This window comes from Peromyscus californicus, unplaced genomic scaffold, assembly GCF_007827085.1.
Source record: "Peromyscus californicus insignis strain IS unplaced genomic scaffold, ASM782708v3 Scaffold_18__1_contigs__length_77618521, whole genome shotgun sequence".
Taxonomy (NCBI): domain Eukaryota; kingdom Metazoa; phylum Chordata; class Mammalia; order Rodentia; family Cricetidae; genus Peromyscus; species Peromyscus californicus.
In genome coordinates this window covers 29,247,120-29,269,406 of record NW_026294480.1, presented here as the reverse complement: position 1 = coordinate 29,269,406, position 22,287 = coordinate 29,247,120, and the positions used below count along the sequence as shown (strand labels likewise).

The 22,287-nt window shown below is 43.5% G+C and overlaps 1 protein-coding gene across 1 annotated transcript in view; it reads right to left on the bottom strand.

Annotated features, from left to right (window-relative positions):
- Positions 1–22,051, bottom strand: part of Slc1a3 (solute carrier family 1 member 3) — a 79,553-nt gene extending 57,502 nt beyond the window's left edge. Inside the window, exons 1-2 of the mRNA XM_052743158.1 lie at positions 21,899–22,051; positions 20,087–20,361 (exon numbers count right to left, since the gene is read on the bottom strand). Of these exons, the coding sequence (XP_052599118.1) occupies positions 20,087–20,267 (181 nt within the window). The 5' untranslated portion in view covers positions 20,268–20,361; positions 21,899–22,051. The remainder of the gene's footprint in view (positions 1–20,086; positions 20,362–21,898) is intronic.
- Positions 22,052–22,287: the final 236 nt, after the last annotated feature.

Below are 22,287 nucleotides of genomic sequence, written 5' to 3'. Positions count from 1 at the left end.
TGGCATTCACAGAAAAAGCGATTCTGAGCTGAGCAAATGAAAAATGCCTTTTGTCTAACCCAAAGGCAGTGGAACCCGTTTTGACACAGACCCCGTTTGGACAAGCCTCGGTGTCGGAATGAAGACTAGAGTATAATCAGGAGACCAATCACATAGTCCCCAGCAAGGTGATATGGAAAGGGAAGGCCTCCAGAGAAAGCTGCAGAGGAACAGATGGTACAGCTTCGAGTATAAGCACTCATAAAAAACAACGCAACTTTCCAATTGCAAAAAGCCCTGGCGCCCCCATTGTTAATCTGTCCCACCACCTCCCTGTCTGTACACACCACATTTTCCCTCTCACTCGCTACATGGTCTTGACATTGCCTTGGCAACCCTATCGTACAGACTTGCTATTTGCTGGCAAGAGATGACTTCAAAATGAGCAAAAAAACTTTCCCAAAGATTTCCTGTTGAAAACTCAGTGAATGATGGGTACAAAGAAAAGACAGTAGCTCCCTCCTTAGCTTTCCTTCTGTCTTGAAATTTTAAAATATTCTTTTAGAATAATACATTTCGACATAAGCATGAGACCTGCTGACTTTGAGAAATTAATACAGCTATCAAATACATTTACTCCCTCTCCTCTTTCTCCAACTTATTTTCTTTGCCCAGGAAAATTTAGTCATTCCAATATTGTAAACACTTTCAAATATTTGCCTTGCATTGCAATTTCACATTTAAAAAAGACCAAATAAATTATCGGGAAAATAAAATACCTAATATTGAGGTAACCAGAAGCCAGAGGTCAAGGGTAGGAATGGGGAGGGGTGAACCCAAGGTTTTCCTAGGAATGCAAGAAGTTCTTACTGAAACTGAACTTTCCCAGTTTCTTATGAAGTGGCTTTTCTGCCTTATGAAACGGAACACGAAGTTCACGTCAGTCACCACTGCAGCTCCAATGCCAGTTCTTGGGTCTCAGTAAACCACGACTACTCATTCTCCAACTGTGACCTTGTAATAAAAAGCACCTCGATGTATGTGACTAGAAAATCCAGCGGACCCAGGTCTCGGGTCTTCAGGAAAATACTTAACAGTTTGCTGAAATGCAAGAGTAATAGGCAAGACAGAAAAACAGATTCTGGAAATGCAGAGAGCTGGGAGTGAAAGTGTTCGCTCCATGTTTAATAAAAAGGAAATCATTGATGGCCCCTGAGCTCTTACTACAGCTTAAATAAAAAGGAACTCATTGACTCTCCCTGAGTTCTCACTACAACTTAAATAAAAAGGAAATCATTGACACCCCCCAAGCTCTTACTACATGCCAGACATCGTAGTCAGGACTTTCACCCTGTTAGCAACAACCCCAGCATGCAGATGCTGTTTCAGCAACTTATAGGTGGAGAAACCTGATCATGGTGAATGTAAAATTTGTCCAAAGTCAAATATACTCTGGTGGCAGAGCTGGGATTTAGGACCAAGCCATTTCTACTCAGACCTCATGTTTTCCCACCACCTCTGACACTTCCTGTCTCTCCTGGCAAACACTGTTGGTGGTTCATAGTGAGTTTATTTCTGGAATGCTCTGGAACATAATTTCATATATGGGCAGCGTGTAGCCAACAAAGTCCCTTCGTTCTGACTGTCAAATGGATATTCAACAGTGCACACGAAGAACAGTCAGGGAGGCAACGTCTCAGGAGGTGGTGACATTCTGTGTGTCTCCTTACAGTCAACAAACTGGTCCTGCTGGACAGTACAGCCCACACTGCTCCTCTAGAACGTGCCTCAGTTTCTCTGTGGGTTAGCATACAAGGCAATGGGTGCAGTTTGGCACTTTCACGCACATTATCATTTCCCTCTCTACCTGCTCTGCGCTCCCATCCCTGCTCTGGCCAGTTTCCTGTTTCCCGAGATGTCACCACCTTCTGTTTTCTTATATGTATATTCCATTTTCCTCTCCTCTTCCTTCCCCTCCCTGAAGATCGAGCTCTTCCTCCCCTCTCCTTTTCTAGTTTCGTGACTTATAGAGCCACACTGTAAACACACACACACACACACACACACACACACACACACACACACAGAGAGAGAGAGAGAGAGAGCAATAAATATGGATGTATGGATCTCTATGATAGGAGGCCCTTTAAAATATCTCATTTTAAAAATCCTCCTCCTCCTCCTCCTCTTCCTCCTCCTCCTCCTTCTCCTCCTCCTCTAGTGCTGGGGATTGAAGTGGGGCCTCATGCTTGCTAGGTATGCACTGTGAACTACAGCCGTAGCCCTACAAGCTGCATCTAAAAGCTCTTCTTTGTGGTGGGAACAGCAGAGACGAAGAAGCATTTATTTGTAAGGTATCGTTTTAGGACCAATGCTTGGAAGAGTGAAGGCGTGTAGGATGGAAGCAGATTGTAGATGCACAGTGAATCAGTTTGGTCCTGGATTGTATTTTGGTATGTTTACTATCCCTTTTTTGCCAAGTGAGTCATTTGTACTCTTGGGAAAGAGAGGCTTATGCTGGGGAAGGGGATATTTATTGGGACCTTATTATGTGTTAATGGCAGGGTTTGGCCCTCATCATAACTTTACTGGACAGATATTATCACATCTACTTTAAAAATTAATAAACCGACGCTAAGTCAGATAACTTGCTCGAGCTTAAAAAGCTGGTAAGTGGCTGACCTGGAAGGGTCTAAACACAAGCCAGTACTTTTTCTACCACGTCGGTTAAGTGTCTTAAATACAAATGCGTCTCTGTAGCCTGGGCCTGAGGGTAGTTTTCCGGCAAATTTAGTCCCTGGGTTCTCAGCATGTGTCATGTTGCTCACAGCCTTCGGTAATGTTGGATTGCCCAGAGCTGCCACAGGGGCACCTGGCACATTGTGGAACGTCTACAGATCTTCTCAACTGCTTTGCTTGCTTTTCTTTCTTTCTTTCTTTCTTTCTTTCTTTCTTTCTTTCTTTCTTTCTTTCTTTCTTTCTTTCTTTCTTTCTTTCTTTCTTTCTTTCTTTCTTTCTTTCTTCTTTCTTCTTTCTTTCCTTCCTTCCTTCCTTCCTTCCTTCTTTCCTTCCTTCCTTCCTTCTCTCTCTCTCTCTCTCTCTCTCTCTCTCTCTCTCTCTCTCTCTCTCTCTCTTTCTATCTCTCTCTCTCCTCTTTTTCTCTCTAGACCAATGTTGCTATGTAGCTCTGGCTGGTCTGGAATTATGTAGCCCAGGCTGGCCCCGAAGTTGTCATCCTCCTGTCTCAACCTCCCAAGTGCTAAGATCACAGGCATGTGCCACCATGTCCATCTTAACAAATCCTCCTCTTAAGGAATAGCTTAATTAGCTAAATGATTTTATTAAATAAAACAGCCTGTCTTTTTTTTTCCCTCTCCAGTGTGCTCTTTCTAATCACTGGGAAGCATCAAAGGTGGGGGCATCAAATTCATTCACATTAAATGAATACAATGTTTCAGAGTTCATAGTCCTTCTCCCTCTCTCCCTCTCCCTCTCCCTCTCCCTCTCCCTCTCCCTCTCTCTCTCTCTCTCTCTCTCTCTCTCTCTCTCTCTCTCCCTCTCCCCCGCCTCTCTCTCGCCTCTCTCTCTTCCTTTTTTCTTTCAATTTTTGCTCTTGTGTTGAAAATAGATTCTTTTCTCATACAATACATGCTGGTTACAGTTTCTCCTCTCTCTACTCCTCCCCATCTCCCTCCCCTCCAGTCTCTCATTAGAAAAGAACAGGCTGCGGGAGTAGGGCAGGCGGCGGCGGTGGTGGTGGTGGTGGTGGTGGCGGCGGCGGTGGCAGAGGTGGCGGCATGCTTTTAATCCCAGCACTTGGGAGGCAGAGGCACGACCTCTGTGAGTTCCAGGACACCCAGGGCTACACAGAGAAACCTTGTCTCAAAAAACCAAAAAGGAAGGAAGGAAGGAAGGAAGGAAGGAAGGAAGGAAGGAAGGAAGGAAGGAAGGGAGGGAGGGAGGGAGGGAGGGAGGGAGGGAGGGAGGGAGGGAGGAAGGGGCTTCTAAGAGATAACAACCAATTATAACAATAAAATATAAGATAAAACAAAAACCATCACATTGAGGTTGGACAAGGCAACCCAAAAGAAAGAAAAGAGCCAAAGAGCAGGCACAGGAACCAGAGACGCACTCATTCACACACCCAGGAGTCCCATAAAAATACTGAGCTGAAAGCTGTAATAAATACACAGAGGACCTGCTGCAGACTCTTGTAGGCTCTGAGCATGCTGCTTCAGTCTCTGTGAGGTCATACGAGCCTAGCTCAGTTGTTTCAGAGGGCTGAGCATTCTCCTGATGTCCTCCACGCCCTCTGGCTCTTACATCTTTCAGAGCTCAGTCTTAACAAAAGCAAATCATCTCTGGGCGAACGGTGGGTGACAAGGCCTCGCAAGCATCTTGCATCACAAATACTGTTGAGGCCAGAACTATTATTATACACATCTCAAAGAACAAGGGCCATGAGAAGGCAGGTCAAGCCCCAACACCACACAGCTGGTAAACAGTGCAGCTTCGGTGGGGTTAGAGTCAGTCAAGCTGTCTGCCTAAGGCACACAGTGACCAGCAGAAGGGCCCCGGCACCCAGGCTGTCCACTACACAGCTTCATCCTCTCACTGTCCTTGGCCTCTCGAAGTCACACTGCTGACTTAAGGAGCCAAAGTTATCACATCACATCTGACCAGCTTTTTGTTCTCTTTTAGAGCAGAACACTTTACATGTGAAACAGACTGTTTGGGTCAACTAATTCTGGCACTTAAGTGGGAGAAAAGGGCTGTCAGTTTTACCCAAGGAAGCTTTCACCCTCATATGCTGAGTGAGTAAACAAAAGACATTTTTCTTCAGTTTCTGTTCCAAGCCAGTGGTTCTGCTCCAAGCTATCAGCACCAAATCAAGAGGAAATACTCTCAATGGGAAAACTGCCCCCCCACCCCCTGCCCTTTTGTGAGCAGTTAAGGTTTTCTGTTTTCTGATTGCTTTTACCCCAGCAATGAAAACAAACAAACAAAACAAAAACCAACAAGCCAAACAACAACAATAAAAACCTCTGAAATCCAGTGTGCCCCAGACGTCTGAGAACCCTTATCGCTCTGCCCTTCCTACCAGTGAGGGGCAGCAAGGTGAGGTCTTTGGATGAGCTCTGATAAGCTGGCTTCCCTTTAGTCCAGCAGCTGAGTCCCTGAGAAGCTGATCCCCATCAGTGGACACTTTAAACCCTGCCTGATGGTCCCAGAGCCAACACAAAGCCTTTTGATGGTCACCAGAATGTCAGTGTGAAAAGACAGATCTTCATTGTTGATTAGTCTGTAAAAATCAGAATAATTCTGTAAGAGCCAAAACATACTTAGCCAAATTTGTAGCTCGGTGACATATAAACATGGATGTCATGCTGCTCGCGTTCAGTCTGTGATCTTCCAGGATTGTTAAGTATTTTAAAAAGAAGCCTAGAGTCTAATAAGGGTCCTAACTGAGATGTTTAAGGTGGTGAAAATTCTGTGTGGCTGGATCCTAAGGACACTGGTGTGTTTTTGCCTAAAGACTTATATAACTCTCCAGCAGGGACTCCAACAGGCATTTGGTGTTTCCCTGCAGAGGGCACACAAGCATTTCTTCAGAAGACTGATATCATCTCACTTTCTAAACCAAGACAAAGTGGGCTTGTTTTTTAAGGCTCAATATGCACAACAAATTAAGAGCATTAAGAACTTGCTAACATGTCAACTGTCAAAATCACGGAAAACTTGAAAATGACAAAAAAGAAGAATGAGAACGTGAGACACAGTTGAAGTTAGATGTGGATCAAATCACTCCAGTTAGCTTTTGGTGAATGTCGGTGTTTGGAATAGCAACATTTTCCTAAAGATCTTTTTTACCCACAAACTCTTGGACTGAGTGGATTGGCAGACTGAAGCCTTCTAGCATTATTCCCCACAATGCAATATGCTTCGAAGCAGGAGCTGGAGAGGACAGGTGGAGTGCGAAGGCACAAAGGAACTCTGCTTTGCTGTGTTCTGTTGCTTAGAAACAAGTCTCAAGCCCCGGGCAGCTACATGTCAGCGTCTCTCAAAGCTGAGAAATCTATGGGCCTCCTTGCTGCTATGCTTCTAGTATGGGAGCACTCACTGAGAATGCTTTATAGGTAGTGATGCTTTACTGATGGTTAGTGATTGATGCTGGGATGCTAGGCCCAGCCATGCATCACTTTTTACCTTCCTCCATGACCCTGGGCATGCCCTTAACCTCCTACGCTTTGATTACAATGTGTGTGTGTGTGTGTGTGTGTGTGTGTGTGTGTGTGTACACATACATACATACATACATGTCTATATCCATCTATCTATCTATCTATCTATCTATCTATCTATCTATCTATCTATCTATCTATCTATCTATCTATCTAAGTGAAGGCTTCAGCTATCAACACTCCTCTTTGCCTGGATTGCTATAGTAAGTAACCTTCCAGCTGGTTTTCCTGCTTCTACTTAGCCTCCCTAGTAACTTGATGTCCAAAGGGACCCCTTTAATATCTAAAGTAGGATGTCACTGATACCTCCCTCTGGTGGCATCAGACCCTTTTGATTGATGGCTCTGCAGAATCAGGAAACTTCCTCCTACCCCACCCTCCCTTGATTCTGTTTCCGCCTTTGCCCCTCCATCGCTCACGTTGGATTAATCCCATCATATGCTCTTTGTGAAGAAGTTTAGAAACTGGGAAATTTATGGGGATGTGGGAAGGGAGAAGATTCCCTTACCCTGGAGTTTGGCTGAAGCCTCCAAGAATCAAGCTAAGAATCAAGAATTCCAGCACAATTAGCATTTACTTAAGGCCCCCCTCCCTTTCCTAGGTTATAAACCTACAATCTTCTAGACATCTCACTAGAGATTCCATTTACAAAGCCGTCTCCTGAACCCCTTGTGCAAATCTAGTGGTTCCTGGCTTTACTCTACCAAATTACAATCCCATCCAAGACAGCCCTGGAACCACCCTGTGATCTCACTCATCAAAGAGCAAAAAAGGAGAGGTTCTTAGCAACCCTTTGAGATATGACTTGAAAGTCACCAAAACAGAATATATGGCTAATGCTAAAACATGCAACAAGGGGCTGGAGAGATGGCTCAGAGGTTAAGAGCACTGACTGCTCTTCCAGTGGTCCTGAGTTCAATTCCCAGCACCCACATGGTGGCTCACAACCATCTGTAATGAGATCTGGTGCCCTCTTCCGTATACATAATAAATAAATAAATCTTTAAAAAAAAAATGCAACAAAGCAGCCTGCCACCATCTCAGGCTTAAAAGCCATCTTCTAGTAAAGACAAGCTAGGTTCATTCCTCTTTATCACTAAACCTCTGTTTTTCAAGCACTGGGCTATGGCCCACCTGTAATCTTAACTACAAATGGTTCTGTACTGCCTGTTCCAGGAATGGCAATCCTGTTTTTACTTCAAAATGTTGTTTATAGCCATCTTGCATCCCTACCTTTGCTTCAAAAGGTTGTATGAGAACCTATGACTGCCTTGTGTTGTCCACATTACAACCACGTCTTTGTTTCAGGAGGGACTAACTTGTTATACCTATGTTCTGCTCCTGTAACCCCACCTATTTTGCCCACCAAATCCCCCATTTGGAAACCTCCTACCCCTGAGCTATAAAAGCCTTGTCTTCCTCACATCCAATGCTGACCTCTCAAACCCCACCTTACAGGGAAGCAGTCTGTGTACATGAATAAAAAAGCTTGTTTCAATTAATTGTTTGTTTTAATTAATCTGGCCATGATGATTTGGGTCGGTGTGGTCTTTCTCCTCCCATCTTTGGGATTAACACGTGTAATGGGGACTCTCCTTAAGAAGTTCATATTCACACTTTGTGCTTACAAATCTATGTTAAAACATCTTTAATAAGTGGCAATTCTTCTTTGAGAAGCTTGCCCCATGCCACAGTGTGCTGTGTTCTTTCCTTGGCAACTTTCTTTCTATTTTAAATGAACTCTAGCTCTGCTTCAGGCTGACTTGCAGGTAGACTTTTCTTTCCCACCCACCATTCTCAAATAACCGACACGGAGACTCAATATTAATTATAAATGCTCGGCCGATAGCTCAGGCATGTTACTAGCTAACCCATTTATATTAATCTACATTCTGCCACATGGCATTACCTCTCTTTCATCTTGCATCTCCTGTTTCTTCTCTGTGCCTCACTGGCGACTCCCCTGACTCTGCCATTCTTCGTCCCAGTGTCCTTAGCCTGGTTTTCCCACCTAACCTTACTTATCCTGTCCAGCTATTGACCAGTCAGCTCTTTTATTAAACCAATCAGAAGATGCCTTGGCAAAAACACATGGAGTACAAAAGGATCAATGAAGCCCTGAATCTTGGGTTTAACCTGAGTTGAAATTAGGTGAACTCCACAGTCTCCTACTGGTGACAGTGTGGAAATGCACCTCCATCCTCCTGCTGTGGACACTCACTGGGATCCTCCATCTCCTAATACACTGTTCCCAGGTAGTTAAGGGCTGTATTTCCATTAAGGATAATCTCGCCATGAAACCTACAGGGTTTATCACTTCGCTCTGATGAGGAGACTGGGTGTGGAAGAATGAACTATTTGTATTGTAGTAAGCAATGTTGCAAAATGAGCTTCCAAACTGTTTCCCTGGAAGTCTTCAAATCATACAATCTCACCAGAGTTTTTTTTTTTTTTTTTTTTTTTACCTGCAAAATGGGACAGGGGTAGGTAGATTGGAACAGGTGGTATCTAAGATTCTTTTGAGCTTTAAGATTCTCAGCTAAGTGTTCCAGAGTTTAAAAGAACCATGCAAGTCCAAATGTAAATCTTAGATATTTCATTTGAACTCAGCTTATTTCTTCTAATGAATTCTAATATCTTTCATAGTACATTCATGCAAAAAAAAGTTTCATCAATTTCACTACTACATTTAATTTTAATTTTTAATTTTACATGTACAGGTATTTTGCCTGCATGTATGTCTATGTACCACTTGAATGTCTGGTACTCATGGAGGGCAGAAGAGAGCATCAGATCTCCCGAAACTGGGGATACATATAGCTATGAACTGCCTTGTGGGTGCTGAGAACCGAACCCAGGTCCTCTTGAAGAGCAGTTAGTGCTCTTAACCACTAAGCCATCTGTCTAGTTCCCTATTATAGTTTTTATGGTAAGAATGCAATAAATAATTATTTGAATGGTCAAATAAATGTTTCTATTTCAGGGTTTGTCTCTCAATTTGGAGAAGTCATAGGCCAAGTTCAGGCCAATCTGGTGAATTTGGTGGACATAAGGTCCCATTAGCTTGTTTTTACAAACGGGTCAAGGGCATCATGGTGAATTTACCTGGCCAAGAGTTCTGCTGGGCCCTTGTTCCTGATCTTCGTTTCAATTCAAACTTTCAGGCATTTCCTGCTAAGAGGCTTCTCTGTGTTGGAGGCAACCTCTCAGCTCCCCCCGCCCCCCACATCCTTCAGAGGTTTGGGACCTGGCCTGGGTCACTCTTTGTCCTTTGGTATTTCCTGTTGCTGAGGTGCTCCACCGTTAGTGCTCAGAGGAAACAGCTCAGGATGACTGAGGGATGACCAGGGTGCAGACCCAGGTCTGGATGGGGGACTGAGAGCAGTCGCAAAACCTTTCAGTTCTGAGAAAAGCCGGGGAGAGCTCTCTTCCTAAAAGCATACCAACAATCCTACTTGAGGTTAGGGGTGTAGCTCTCTGTGAATGGAAGCACATGCTTACTCTGGGTTCAAGTCCCAACATCATGCCCTCCCCCCAAGCCACCCCAAAAAACCAACTCAGTATGAAATGAAAATTTAATTTTCAAATAATCAGAAGGGCCTTTTACATATTCAACACATTGCTGTTTAAAAAAACCCAAAAACTAAAATTTACTCTAAAAAGCACAGCCAACATCATCAGAGTCTGTTGACTTCCTTGAAAAAGGTATTGTTATGAGTGAGAAGAAACTCAAAACGAGATTCAGGCAAAAGTTGCCGGTTCCTCATTGTGCCTTCTGCTCCCATGTCCTAAGCTTGCACAGTCAGTGAGTCATTTCTACCCACTTCTGCTCCTTCAGAGTCTCCACTCATTCAAGTACATGTGTCTCTGGTGCTACACATATTACAGCTTACTCCTTCTTCTCTGACATTCAGTGAGACCTTCCAATACGAGATTCTCAGGCTCCTGGCACAAGGATCCTGAGAGTTTGTTTATGGGCCGGATGCCCCATCTAAGAGCCAGGGCTGGCCTGGGAGGCAGTGGCTCTCATTTTTTTTTTTTTTAAGAGTCCGAATCCCAGCTGCCTCTACCAAAGCCTCTGCTGCTTAACACGCCACCATCTGAACTTCTGTTAAACTGAAGGAGAGGTTTGAGGCCAGAAAGATTAAACACCGAAACCTTGCTCCATCCCTTTGGGTTTGATGTGAGGGTTGTAGATGGTATGGGATAAGAACATGCTTTGAAAGTTGAATGGCTCATACAAATAAAAGCTTTGGGTATTTCATCTGAAATAAATCCAAATTGTGAAAGGAGACAGAATACCTGAGTCTGCTTAATTCTAGCCCCCAAATTATGTTTTCTTTATATGGGTTTCTTTCTTTCTTTTTTTTTTTTTTTTTTTTTTTTTTTTGCCCAACAGGCCCACACCTAAAGCTTACCCCCTCTTAAATCTTGCAGTAATATCAGGAAGGAACTTAAAAACAAAACAAAAACATACAGTTCAGAGAAGCAAATTGATATAACCTTTATGGGACAGAAATTATACAGACTTATCAGAACTTCTTCAGACTCAGTAAGTCTAAGGACATAATCTACACATCTAATTTACCAGCATGAAATAATAACACAATATTTACCCAATACAATATTATCCACCACATTGTTTTTACAATGATATATAAAGGTTAAAACAATCCAAATGTCCATCAACTAGGGATCCTTAAAAAATTATGGTACCCACATACTCCACAGCTCAGAGAGAATGAGGAACTTCTACGTGTCAGTAAGGAATAACATCCAAGATATAGGAGAAAATAGAAAGACAGAAAGCAAAATTTTTATACCATGCTATTATTTGTGTATAAGAGGAAAAAAAACTCCAGAATTATAAAAAAGAATAAATATATTCTTATTTTTGTGTTCCCTAAATTTCTCTAAAGACATACGAGAAAGGTCTAAACCATGAAGACTCTCAACTTTGAAAACACTTACTGAATTTGTTCCTACATTACCTCTTTATTTCTAAGAAGCTGCTTTTTCATTCTGAGTTGGTTTCTCCTGAGTTCTGCTTTAAATGGGTTCAATGAGGACTTTCCTTAGTTTGAACAGTAGAGAGAAAGGCTCTAGCTGGAGCTTGGTAAGTGGATGATCACTTGGACCAACATCTCTCTTTTTCTAGAGGTCAGGAACGGAATCTAGAACAACCCTGGACTCAGCTGCGGTTGCTGGCTCATGGGTTGCTTCATCACTGAGCCCTTCAACTAGAGGTATCACACGTGCCAACTTAAATTACAGTACCTCACCCAGCAAGGGCGGGATGCTCCGCCACCACCCGTCGACTTGTGAAAAGCACCGTAGTGGTGGAACTGACAGCATAATAGGAGCTTTACTGAATAAAGAAGTAGTAGTGTGCTGGCAGTATTGCTCATTTTCTCTAAACTTAAAAATGAAAGTCTAAGAAAGCAAAGATGAATCAGCAGCAGCAGAAAGGGCAACTGTGATCACAGGCCTCTGAAAAGTTCCGTCTTGACACCTTCACTTTCGAATTCACCAACAAGAACTATTGGTGAAATTACTACCCACTACAAGAACAAAGGCGATGCGGGTCACAGGCCATCTCTGAAGAGACTCCGAAATCTTGATGCTTTTCCTTTCGCATTCATCAATAAGCTGGAAACCTCAGCCAGCTTGTCAAACACAGGATCCCTGGAGTCTGTCCTTCTTGCAGTAACGATGGGCTTAAGGGATGCGACGTGAACAACATGGGCCACCCTTTCGGAGTGAGAACTGCCCATCTCTACCCTCATTAGGGATAATTGCGCCTCTTCTTACAAGGTTCTCTCGCTAACAAAGCCCTGTCCTTAGTTGGCGGCCTGGAGGCCTAAGAAGGGGAACCTAAGAAGTCTCTTGGGGAGAGGAAGAATGGAGCGTGGCTTCTCTGGAGACAAGAACTCAGCCTTGAAATTTGAAACTCAAAACTCGATTGTGCTTCTCAATCTGCTGCTTCTAATTTCCTCTTGGATCCTTGATATGGTACACCAAGAAAAGAGGGAGCGCCTTCCCCTCCCTGCCTCAACCTATCTCTGGGTGTATCTTTCTCATCTAAACCTTCCTACTTGGCACTTTTATCCTTCTCTTTTTTTATTTCAAAACTTTTTGAGTATCTCCCTTTCATTCTTTAGTATGTGAATAGTTCTTTAGGATATTTAACATTTTTAGAACTGCAAGAACTAAAAATTACATTTTTTAGTTTACATATATGAACGGAAGGCATTTTTGCTGTATAAATCTACTGAGTGACTCTGTGGTCTTCCTTGAGCTGAGCAATTAAGCATGAAGAGCATACCTTTTGATTGGTCATAGCCATGTGACTACTCTTGGCCTAGAAAACAAGTTCCAGGCAATTTTGATAGCCCTAAACCTTGACATAAAACTCATATTTCTTACACTTAATGAGGCTAACTTGCTGCTCTGAATGCTTGCTGTGTTTCCTCATCTCCTGGCAATAATACCGCATCGCAGCTGCCAGACCGAATACCTGATGAGTGATAACATCCCAGTGCTCTGTAAATACAGTGTACTCTCACACCTGGAATGTACAACTTGGAAAAGATGGTGCTTAAACTCTGGTTGCCTCCCCTACACAACGTGGACTCTTTACAATCTTATTTATATGAGTCCAAAAACAAAGACTCCCTGTGTTCCATTGCTGAACCTTGATGGATGCGTACAGGTGGCTTTTGCAGTATGCTTCCCCCCATGTCCTTAAACCCTGGATAGGAAACATCTATCATCAGACACATGGCCAGATACATGATGACCTTCTAGAAGTCACAAGGAGATAAGGCTTGTTTCAATGGAGAAACTGGCTCCATGGAGTAGGAAATCATCCGGCCCAGGAAAAGGGTTCTGCTGTGGTCAGTGTTGGTACAGAAATAAACACTGTTCCATACGTCCTAATAATTTAGAGAAAGCTAAAGCATGCTTCAAATATTGCAACGTAAGTGTTGGAAGTGGACATTAGTTCACGTTTAAGTGTTGAGGAGAAATGAGGCCAAGAGATTGGTATTCAATTATCAAGTAAGTGTGTGGAGAGCAGGGGCTGTAACCAGGACCTTAAGGTTCTCAGTGTTTCTCAGCTGCATGCTAGAGATCTGCCAAAAGGAAGCAGACTGTGGGTGGGCTGGCTGTGGCTTACCTACTACAGAGCATAAATACGCACTTCGTAAACTGTAACCTGCTGAAAGTGGAAGGCATTGTTATTGCAGGTAATTGTTCTGAACAATCTGATCACCCAGTCAAAAGGAAAATTCGAAACTACATGCTCAGTTTCCTCTATATCTGAATTAACAACAAGGAAAACAGAGCAAAGTAAAACCCCCGAGATAATCTAAGGACATCAAGTCTTCAGCCTCCACTTCAAAATAACCTGACCCAACTCTCTGGGGAAGCAGTAACATTTCTCTCGCCAGCCCCAACTCTGATGAGCGGTAGACACAAAAATACTAGAGAAAAGAAAGCGTGGGATGTGCGAGAGGGAGCTAGCTCTCCTGCAGGCCTCAAGCGGTGTGAGCCAAACCCAAACGCTTGACTACGGCACATTTACTAAAAGCACCATTCCCAGTAGTGACCAGCTTTCCTGAGCCAGTCACCTCCTGCCAGGAGCTCCCTCCACTGGGTAGGCTGTGCTCTGATAATGGCTGCCTGGGAATTCTCTCTGGTTCTGCTCAAGAGGCCATGGTAGAAAGGGTCAGATTGTGACTGGGTCACTCTCTGGCTTTCATTTCTGCCTCTCAAAGCCCTTCACAACTATCAATTCTCTTTCTACTCTCTTGGCTCTCTTCTCCAGCCAAGGAAATCCGAACCACATCTCTTAAGCCTAAACCAGGTTAAGTGTCTTCTCTCATCCCCACGCTTCGTTTTCCTAAAGCCCGGGGTCTGGCTTTTCTAGCCCATGAGACCTACCAAATCAGTGCATAATATGGATCTCTGCCATGGTAACAAGCAAGCAGAACACAGCTTTGCATTTCCCATGGATACACTTTGGTCAAGCACATAGCAGAACCATTTAAGGTTTCATGACTTGCATGAGGCTGAACTTGCAAGATACAGAACCAGGAAGAGAGCTTTTATATGTAAAGAAACGGAGGCTTAGATCCAGAAACTGGGCTATAGAGCTAGGTTGTCTGAGTCCAGAAGCCAGAGCTCTGATCTCCATTATTCCTCTCACGGGACCATCAGTGCAAAGCTGGTGTTTTCCTGGAACACTCTGTGGGACTGCGGGACACAGAGACAGGTTCTGAGTGCAGACATTTGCAACTGTCAACCCTGATCATCTTTCTGCAGTTTGGCTTCTGAGTGCGTTTGTGCGTGCGTGTGTGTGTGCGCGCGCGCGCGCATGCGGGTGGACTCAGTCCTTCCTCCTAATCCCTGTGTTACTTCACTAGAGCAAGGACTGTAAATCATGGCTTCCTTTCCTTCCTAGTCCTCAGCTCCAAGAGCCTCCGATAAATGGCAGCATGGGTGCCTCCGGCAATGCCAGGGGAGGGCTGGCCAGGGTTATCATCCCTCCCAGCTTTCTGAAGTTCTGTTCGCACCTTCCAGAAGTGTTGAAGAGATCAGGGAACCTAAAACCTGTCTACTCTTCTTTGGATTCCTTGTTGTGCAGCCTGGCTGGAGATGCCGATTGCCAGGGCCTTCAGGAAACAGAGTGACATCAGTATGGGTATCAATCTGTGCCCACTCCCTGACTCAAGCAGGTGACAAGTGTGGTCTCACTAGCAGTCTCCTCGGGCCTCTAGCTGATGGTAAACAATGTTATATCCATATGGCTTACTCTGTTTGGCTAACCAGCCAACTTGAGCAGGGCCAGTGTCTGAGGCTCAGAATCCATGGCAGCATTTCTGAAAGATGACCACTTTCGGGCCCGAATGAAGGACCAAGCTTACACAGGATGATGGCCTGATGCACTAATTACTCATAATCCAACGCCATCCCCATCCTCCACAAGATGATAGGAATACCCTCCAAAAGTGAATCCCGTCCACTGTAGGATCCAGGAGGTGCATTCTGACTCAGACTCAATGGGAGCCCAAACAGCTTATTAGTGGAACACACTCTGATTCCTGGATCTTTCTCCTGTTTTCTAACCCTTGTATTCAACCACTTGGTCATCTAAGAATAAGGCCACCATCCTTTTTCATCTAGTCATCAAGTCTCATGAATGACCTTTCTAATGACCTGTTTCTCCTCATTTCTCACATGGAGAACTCAACGCAGGTCTTTAGCTAATCGACAGCAAAACAAGGATGAGCAATCCCTGAGAGCAGGGACCAGAATCAGGACACAGAATGGTGTGAATGCCAATATGAAGCTGGAGCGAGTGTGTGTGTGTGTGTGTGTGCACACGCGCATGAGCGCGTGCGAGTGAGCTCACACATGTGTGTGATGGGCTCTCTGATTCTTGAACCGAAGTGATCCTTTGGCTCCAGCATCCTGAATGCTGTGACCACAGGTGTGTGTCACTATGTCTGCCTAGAATCCTCAATAGGCATGGACACTGAGTGTCTGTGCTTTCGTTTCCTCGTCTACAGAACAAGAGTAAGAATGGTGCTTCCCTCCCTGGGTTAGTGTGACATTGAAGTAAAGTTAATCCAGAGGAGGGTGTGGCAACCACCATGAGAGGTGGCTGACATTGTTAGCTGAATCTGACTGTGATGAAAGCTGAGGACACCAAGCCTCGGAGAGATAATTAAGTACTTTGTTTAGGATTACATAGATGTAGAATAATACAACTACTGTAGGAATCCAGGTACATTTTTTTTTATCAAAAGCTCAAACTCAGTTATTATTAATTTGGTACATTGAAGGGTTCCCAAAGGAGGTGTTATGAGAAAATGGAACCTCTGGGGTACCAGCAGGCAAAGAGGGCATCTACTATAACAAACTGTGCATGCTATCTTGTTTTAGAGGTTCAGATTACAAACTTCTCTATTATAACCTTTGGCTCTGCTATATTCCCCATTCATCTGACTTTTATCCATCCTTCCCAGTAAACTACCCAAGATCTGGAAACCCACTGCAAAGCACAGGACCAATACACAACCTTCAGCAATGATTAAATTGGTGAATAGCATTGAATTCTTAAATAAGTAATTTAACTTATTACTTTAGTGGAGAGAAGGTAACAGTTCATAGTATATGTATAAATGAGATACAAAATTCAAACTATACCAAAACTTAATCAGGGGAAAGTAATATCCCTTCCACCTAAGTCGCAGATACCCATCTTCCATTCCAAGAGACATCCACAATGGCCACTTTCTGGAGATGTTATTGAATTACACTGAATTTTTGTTTACTTAAGTTTATTGTCAAAAGAAGTTAGAGAATGGGAGGAAATGATTTATAAAAATGTAGTCAACATATTTTCTTTTCTGAGAAGTCAATTTCTTTCAAACTCAGGTGAAGGCTAGGCTGATGTCAACTTACTCTGTGTGTGTGTGTGTGTGTGTGTGTGTGTGTGTGTGTGTGTGTGTGTGCGCACACGCGCGTATCTGCAGCAAGATCAGCATTAAGTGAAGATGCTACTTGTACAAGCTCCTTCAGGCAAAAGAGCTGTGTTGATCTAGGCATCACTATATTCAGGTTCCCATCCCTTAATCTCATGTGTTGCTCGAATCATGTGTTGAGGATCAGGCAAGTTTATTAGGGTACATGATATATCACCACACTTATGACCCTTCACTCCTGGTTATTTTGTTGTGAAAACACATTCCCTTGACACGGTCACATTCTGTGCCTTTCATAAGACAAAGAACTTTCCCTTTCTTTTAGCAAGATGCAAGGTCACTCTAACATAATCAACCACAGTTGGGAATGACAAAGTGCTTTCTAGAGGAAGGGAAACAGCGACCCCTCTTTTTAGTGTGTTCTTTCTCTCAAACAAATGTGTGCAGTAGCCCAGGAAAATACACACCGTCAAAGGCTTTCCACACAAACTCTTCCGAAGGGACTCGGAGCTTGGTGCCATCTTCTACCACCCTGCCAATTCCCCCAGGTTATATGAGGTTTTGTCACAGCACAGCGCACTCACATCTTGCTGCTGCTTAGAGATGACACCCAACTGCACGTGTTCATACTTGCAGATAGGATGATGAATTAACTACACTTCTCTGCTTTATTCTGGAGTCATGGATTCCCACGTCTCTATCCCTAGTCCATGATATTTTTGTCTAGTTTTCATTTTCACATCAAATGCATATTCAACTTATTAAAAAAAAGGCAAAACAAAATGAATTGGATAAACTTTTGAGCACCTTTTCCTGAGAACTGACAATGCCTAAGAATTTGGAAACTAAAACCTATGGTTCTCAGTCAGGTTTTGGGGAAATGACTTCTTTTTCACTTGCTAGCAACTGTCTTGACTCCTTTCCCCGTAAGAACTGATGTCCAGACATATTCCTTCCCCATTATTTTGTTTAGGGCTTATATAGACTTGGACTCCAATGACAAGGGGAGCCCTTGTTTCGGCTGGGTCCTCCGAGGAAGACACACCAAAAGATAACCAAAAGGCTTCTTCCTTTTCTCCTAGATCTGTTTGCTTATAAGCTGTGTGTTTGCTATTCAGGACCTTTGGTGGAAGCTTGGTGGTCCCTCTGACTGTCAATGAGCTTTTTGTGTTTCTTTGTCAGTGCCTTCTTGCGGCTTCTAACTCCTCAGTTTCCACTAGCAAAGCCAACCATGAGGGCATCCAGCCAACTTATCTACCCCAGCCCCGCCAAGTCAGACTGCAGTTCTCACAAATCTGAGGAAAGGCCCCACTGGGCTAGGAAGTGAGCGCGCTGGAGAAAACAGACCCTTAATTCCTGGCATTTTCTTCTTGTTAGGAGTGATGCTATTTCTCTGTATTTAACAACTTCCTTCTCTATTATTCTGCCTTCCATGCTCATGTTCTACTCCTTTCCATTCCTTTATTCTTTAATGGAAATCTTTTTTCATACGGATTGAAGTCTTGTTGTTCAGAACACCATTTTGAATAGCTCCTTCTGTCTCTCTTCCAACCATACTGAGCTCCATACATATTATAGTCTTGCCAAGCAAGTGGTTATTTAATAATTGGGTGTGAGGGATGAGACTTAATTGTAGAAGCATGGTCATTCTTTTCCTTGAGTTTAACTGAATCAGTCAAATGGTAGAGTGCTAATGCTCAATGGTTGCATCTAGCATGTGGCCTCACTGGCCCCCATACCATATGACATTTTCCTTCTTAGCATTTCTCATACAAGTTAGTAGCCAGCAGAGCAAGGGCAAGATGGCTCTTCCCTTATGAGGACAGTGTCTGGCGCTAGATTGACTTTGCTTCTCTTCTCTAGCATAGTGACTTTGGGCCAGCTGCTTGATCTCTTTGTGACCAGTTTCATCTGTAATATGAGGATGTCTGTAGTATTATACCCGTCATCATAAGTGAGAGCACACGAAACCCTCCCTGGCGAGACTAGTCTCATGTAAAGACTCTATTATGCTGTCTCTTGGCTTGACAACAGCTGAGATTCAGAGCATAAAATAAGGCAAGAGTATTGCAGTTTGCATTGACTCCTGGGACCAGGACACAGTGTTGACTCTTCTTCCTGGAATGGACTCATAGCTGGGAGCCTACTAGGAAAAGTCATTACTTCTCTGGCTCCATCAGGACATGTCACCTGCAGTATTTCTATAACGAATCAGAAACTCACTAATCAGCCATCACTGAAAAGGGCCAGAGGTGCTAAAATGGGATAAATCTAAAGTTTATGACAAACTTTTCTCTCTGGCTGTATTTCTCTTTGTCTGCCATTATAAAGTCAACTTCCTTGACAAAGTTATGTCTATATGTTATACAAGTTTCTCAATTTTTATGAAGTCAGTCATTCTTTAAAATTTATGGATTTCTTGGCTAGTTACAAAGCAGCAATTAAAATTTGTCATGAATGCCTTTTGGTGGCAAATTGGTAGAAACTTACTATAGGACTTAGTATGCTGGTTTATATGTTTCCAGCCTAAGGATGTCTACACTGGTTTGGACAAAAATTCCAGAAACCTAGTTTTTTGTTTTTTTTTTTTTTTTTAATCTGTATTTTAAGGTACGATCTGTGTTGTCTATAAGTAATAAACTAAAACTTCAAATAGCCATAAACCAAACAAACCGAAGTTTTATTAATACAGATTGCTGTCAACCATTCTAAATTAGTAAGGGACTGAAATATTTAAAAAGTGATGTTGCTAGCTATGGCAGGCGCTATGAGGTCATGAATGAAAGAGACCTGTGTTAACGTTTTCCCAATTTACCTTCCCAAGACACTGAATGAGAGCGTGCAAACACAGGCCGACTTGACTTCCATTTTTAAGCACGGGACACTCAGCTTCAAGTCTGCACTAGCTAGGGTATAATTACTACTAGAGGTTCACGATTCATCTTGGGTTCACTAATTGTATAAATCAGTTCTAAGTAAAAGTGGCATTGTATAAGGATTCTATTTTGGCCAGGTCTAGCCTGCTTATTTGTTTTTGTTAGTATTTAACTACTCATGCTGAATGATTCAGTTATCACTCCTTTATCCTCACATGACTTGGGAAAGCATTTATTTCTCTTATCTTATCCACACAATCAATGGATGCGCACAATGCTTACCGACAATTCTTTCTGATTAGCATATATATGACTCCCAGCAAACTGTTTTTTCTTGTGTGGGAGGAGGGCAGGGAACTTCTTCAAATGCAGAGGAGATCCTGAACTATCAATTTGAATACCTACAATTAGTCTATCTGATAACACTCCCCAGCATTCAGGTGTCCCACAGAAACAGGATACAGGCTTTTGTAATTTGGGTTTTGGTCAGATGACTCACCCACAATGACCGCGGTGACAGTGAGCAGCACAAAAGCATTCCGAAACAGGTAACTTTTAACATCCTCCTTGGTGATGTTCTGGACTTTCTTCTTGGCCAAAAGTGTGCGCTTGCGGACTCCTTGCTGGAATCTCTCCATCCTGCCCCCCATCCTGGGCTCTTCTCCGTTGCTTTTTGTCATGTTTTATCTTTCTAGGAATACCGTATCCTTTACTTCAGGGTCTTGAAATTGTCCCCAGAAAGTGAAATCTCCTCTTTGGTGTTAGAGAATACCACTAGAACGGGAGAGAAAGAGATAAAAGTTACAGCTTCCTGGGCTGAGAAATCAATGTTGGCTCATGCCAAGGTGGGCACTGGGTTAAACTGAACTAGAAATCGAAGATTGGAGAGCTACAGTATCAGGCTAGATTGTATTTATTTTATTGGACTATGTGCACAAAAATGGACATACAATTAGAATAGATGGGCAAAAAATTGTGTTCCGATTTCCAATTTGCTCTTTCCCCTCAATGAGTGAGGGGTTCTTCAGAGTTGAACATGACCGAGCACCCACGTTTCCACTCTGTTCCTCAGCGCCTAGCCGAGTGCTTTGCACAACCCACGTACTCAATAAGTGCCCAACTGAGCTGAACACACAGAAAATTCCACTTGACAAGCACCTGTCTTGTATGTGGTTGAAAATATAACTATATCAATAAAAATAATTGAGATAATTGAGATATTGACATGTGGCTATTGATAGATGTAGTGAATCATTGGTTTTATTTATTAATTTCACTAAGAAAGAAATAGGAACAGATTAACTTGTAAATATGGTCATAAAAAGAACATACGTGCCCAGGGGACAGCAGAACTGCATTTGAGGCTTTTACAGGGTAACTTTTTCCATGAAATAAGCACAGTGCCCTAGGCACATCTACAAATTATCAGAAATCATAATCCATTTCCATATTAGTAGAAGCAAGAGCATAAAGCAACATTTGTGTTTATGGCAAACCCGCAAGTCACGCGAGTCTTCTGGGGAGACCATCACTGCCGTCTCCGTATTTTGAAATTCAGGATTTCTCGAACAGATGAGGAGAGAATCCAATTTTCATTCCAAACATTACAGCGTGTGGTTTCTGGTTTCTTTAAAGTGCTCTTAGGTTATTCAAATACAAACGTCTAAACCACTTTCCTTGCTGGAAATCATGGGCTTCCTCCTGCTGCTGTGCAAGATTCTTAATCCCTAGTCTTTGGCGGTGATCAGTTTTGCCTGTGGACGTGTGTATCTGGCAAAGCCAGAGCCAGCGTGTGCGTCTGTGGGGGAGGCAGCTGCAATCCAGACACTCGCTGGCTTTCGGCAAATCCAAGGGTGCAAAAAAAGATTTAACAGTTTGACTTTTAAATAAAATTGCAGGTTGAGGTCATTGATAGTAAGACCTGCAATGTGTTTAAGACTTTACACTAGATTAAAAGCTTAGAGAATGTGGAAGAAAGGGAGAGAGGAGAGCCCGGATTTTTTTAAACTAACAGTTCTGATGTCCTTAAACCGTCAGTTCCCCTTAAAATACACCAGCTCAATCTTGATTTCACTTCTAGAGCTCGGACCTCCATTTACCCCCCCCCCCCCCCGCGCCCCCCAGTCCACCTTGAACCACTGGATTTCAAATCAAGAGCGGACTGGGCTTGGCTAGTTAGCACACGCTGGCGGCACTCAGTCCTAACAGGATCTTACCTACCACCATGGCTAGCTTTGCTCCGCCGCTCGGCGGCGGACAGAAAAGTGGGACACGAAGCTGAGCCCCGCGGGGTACCGGAGGCTGCGCTTACCTTTTCTGAGTCTGTGGCGGGTGGAAGACACCCCAGGCAATGTCAAGGTGAGTTCCCCCGCAGGTAGCTCGGAGTAACAGCTGAGCGAGCGAGCGAGCGGCGGGGCAGGCTGGCCCTGACAACATGCATGTGCTCTGAAACCGCCACTTACTATCAGGCAACTTAAGAAAAGAGGCGGAGCCTGGGCTGGGGAAAGGGGGAGTGGGGAAATGGAAGCAGCAGGGGGAGGAGGGGAAGCCGGAGCTCTCCGGAATATTGATTAATCTTGGCACACCAGAAGCATGCTCGCTCGCTTTGTTTTGCTCCTTAGACCTCTTTCACGCTTTGTCAGTTCACTTTTATTAGAAATGCAAAATCAGAACCTGGAGAAAAATCGAAAACTAAAGCGC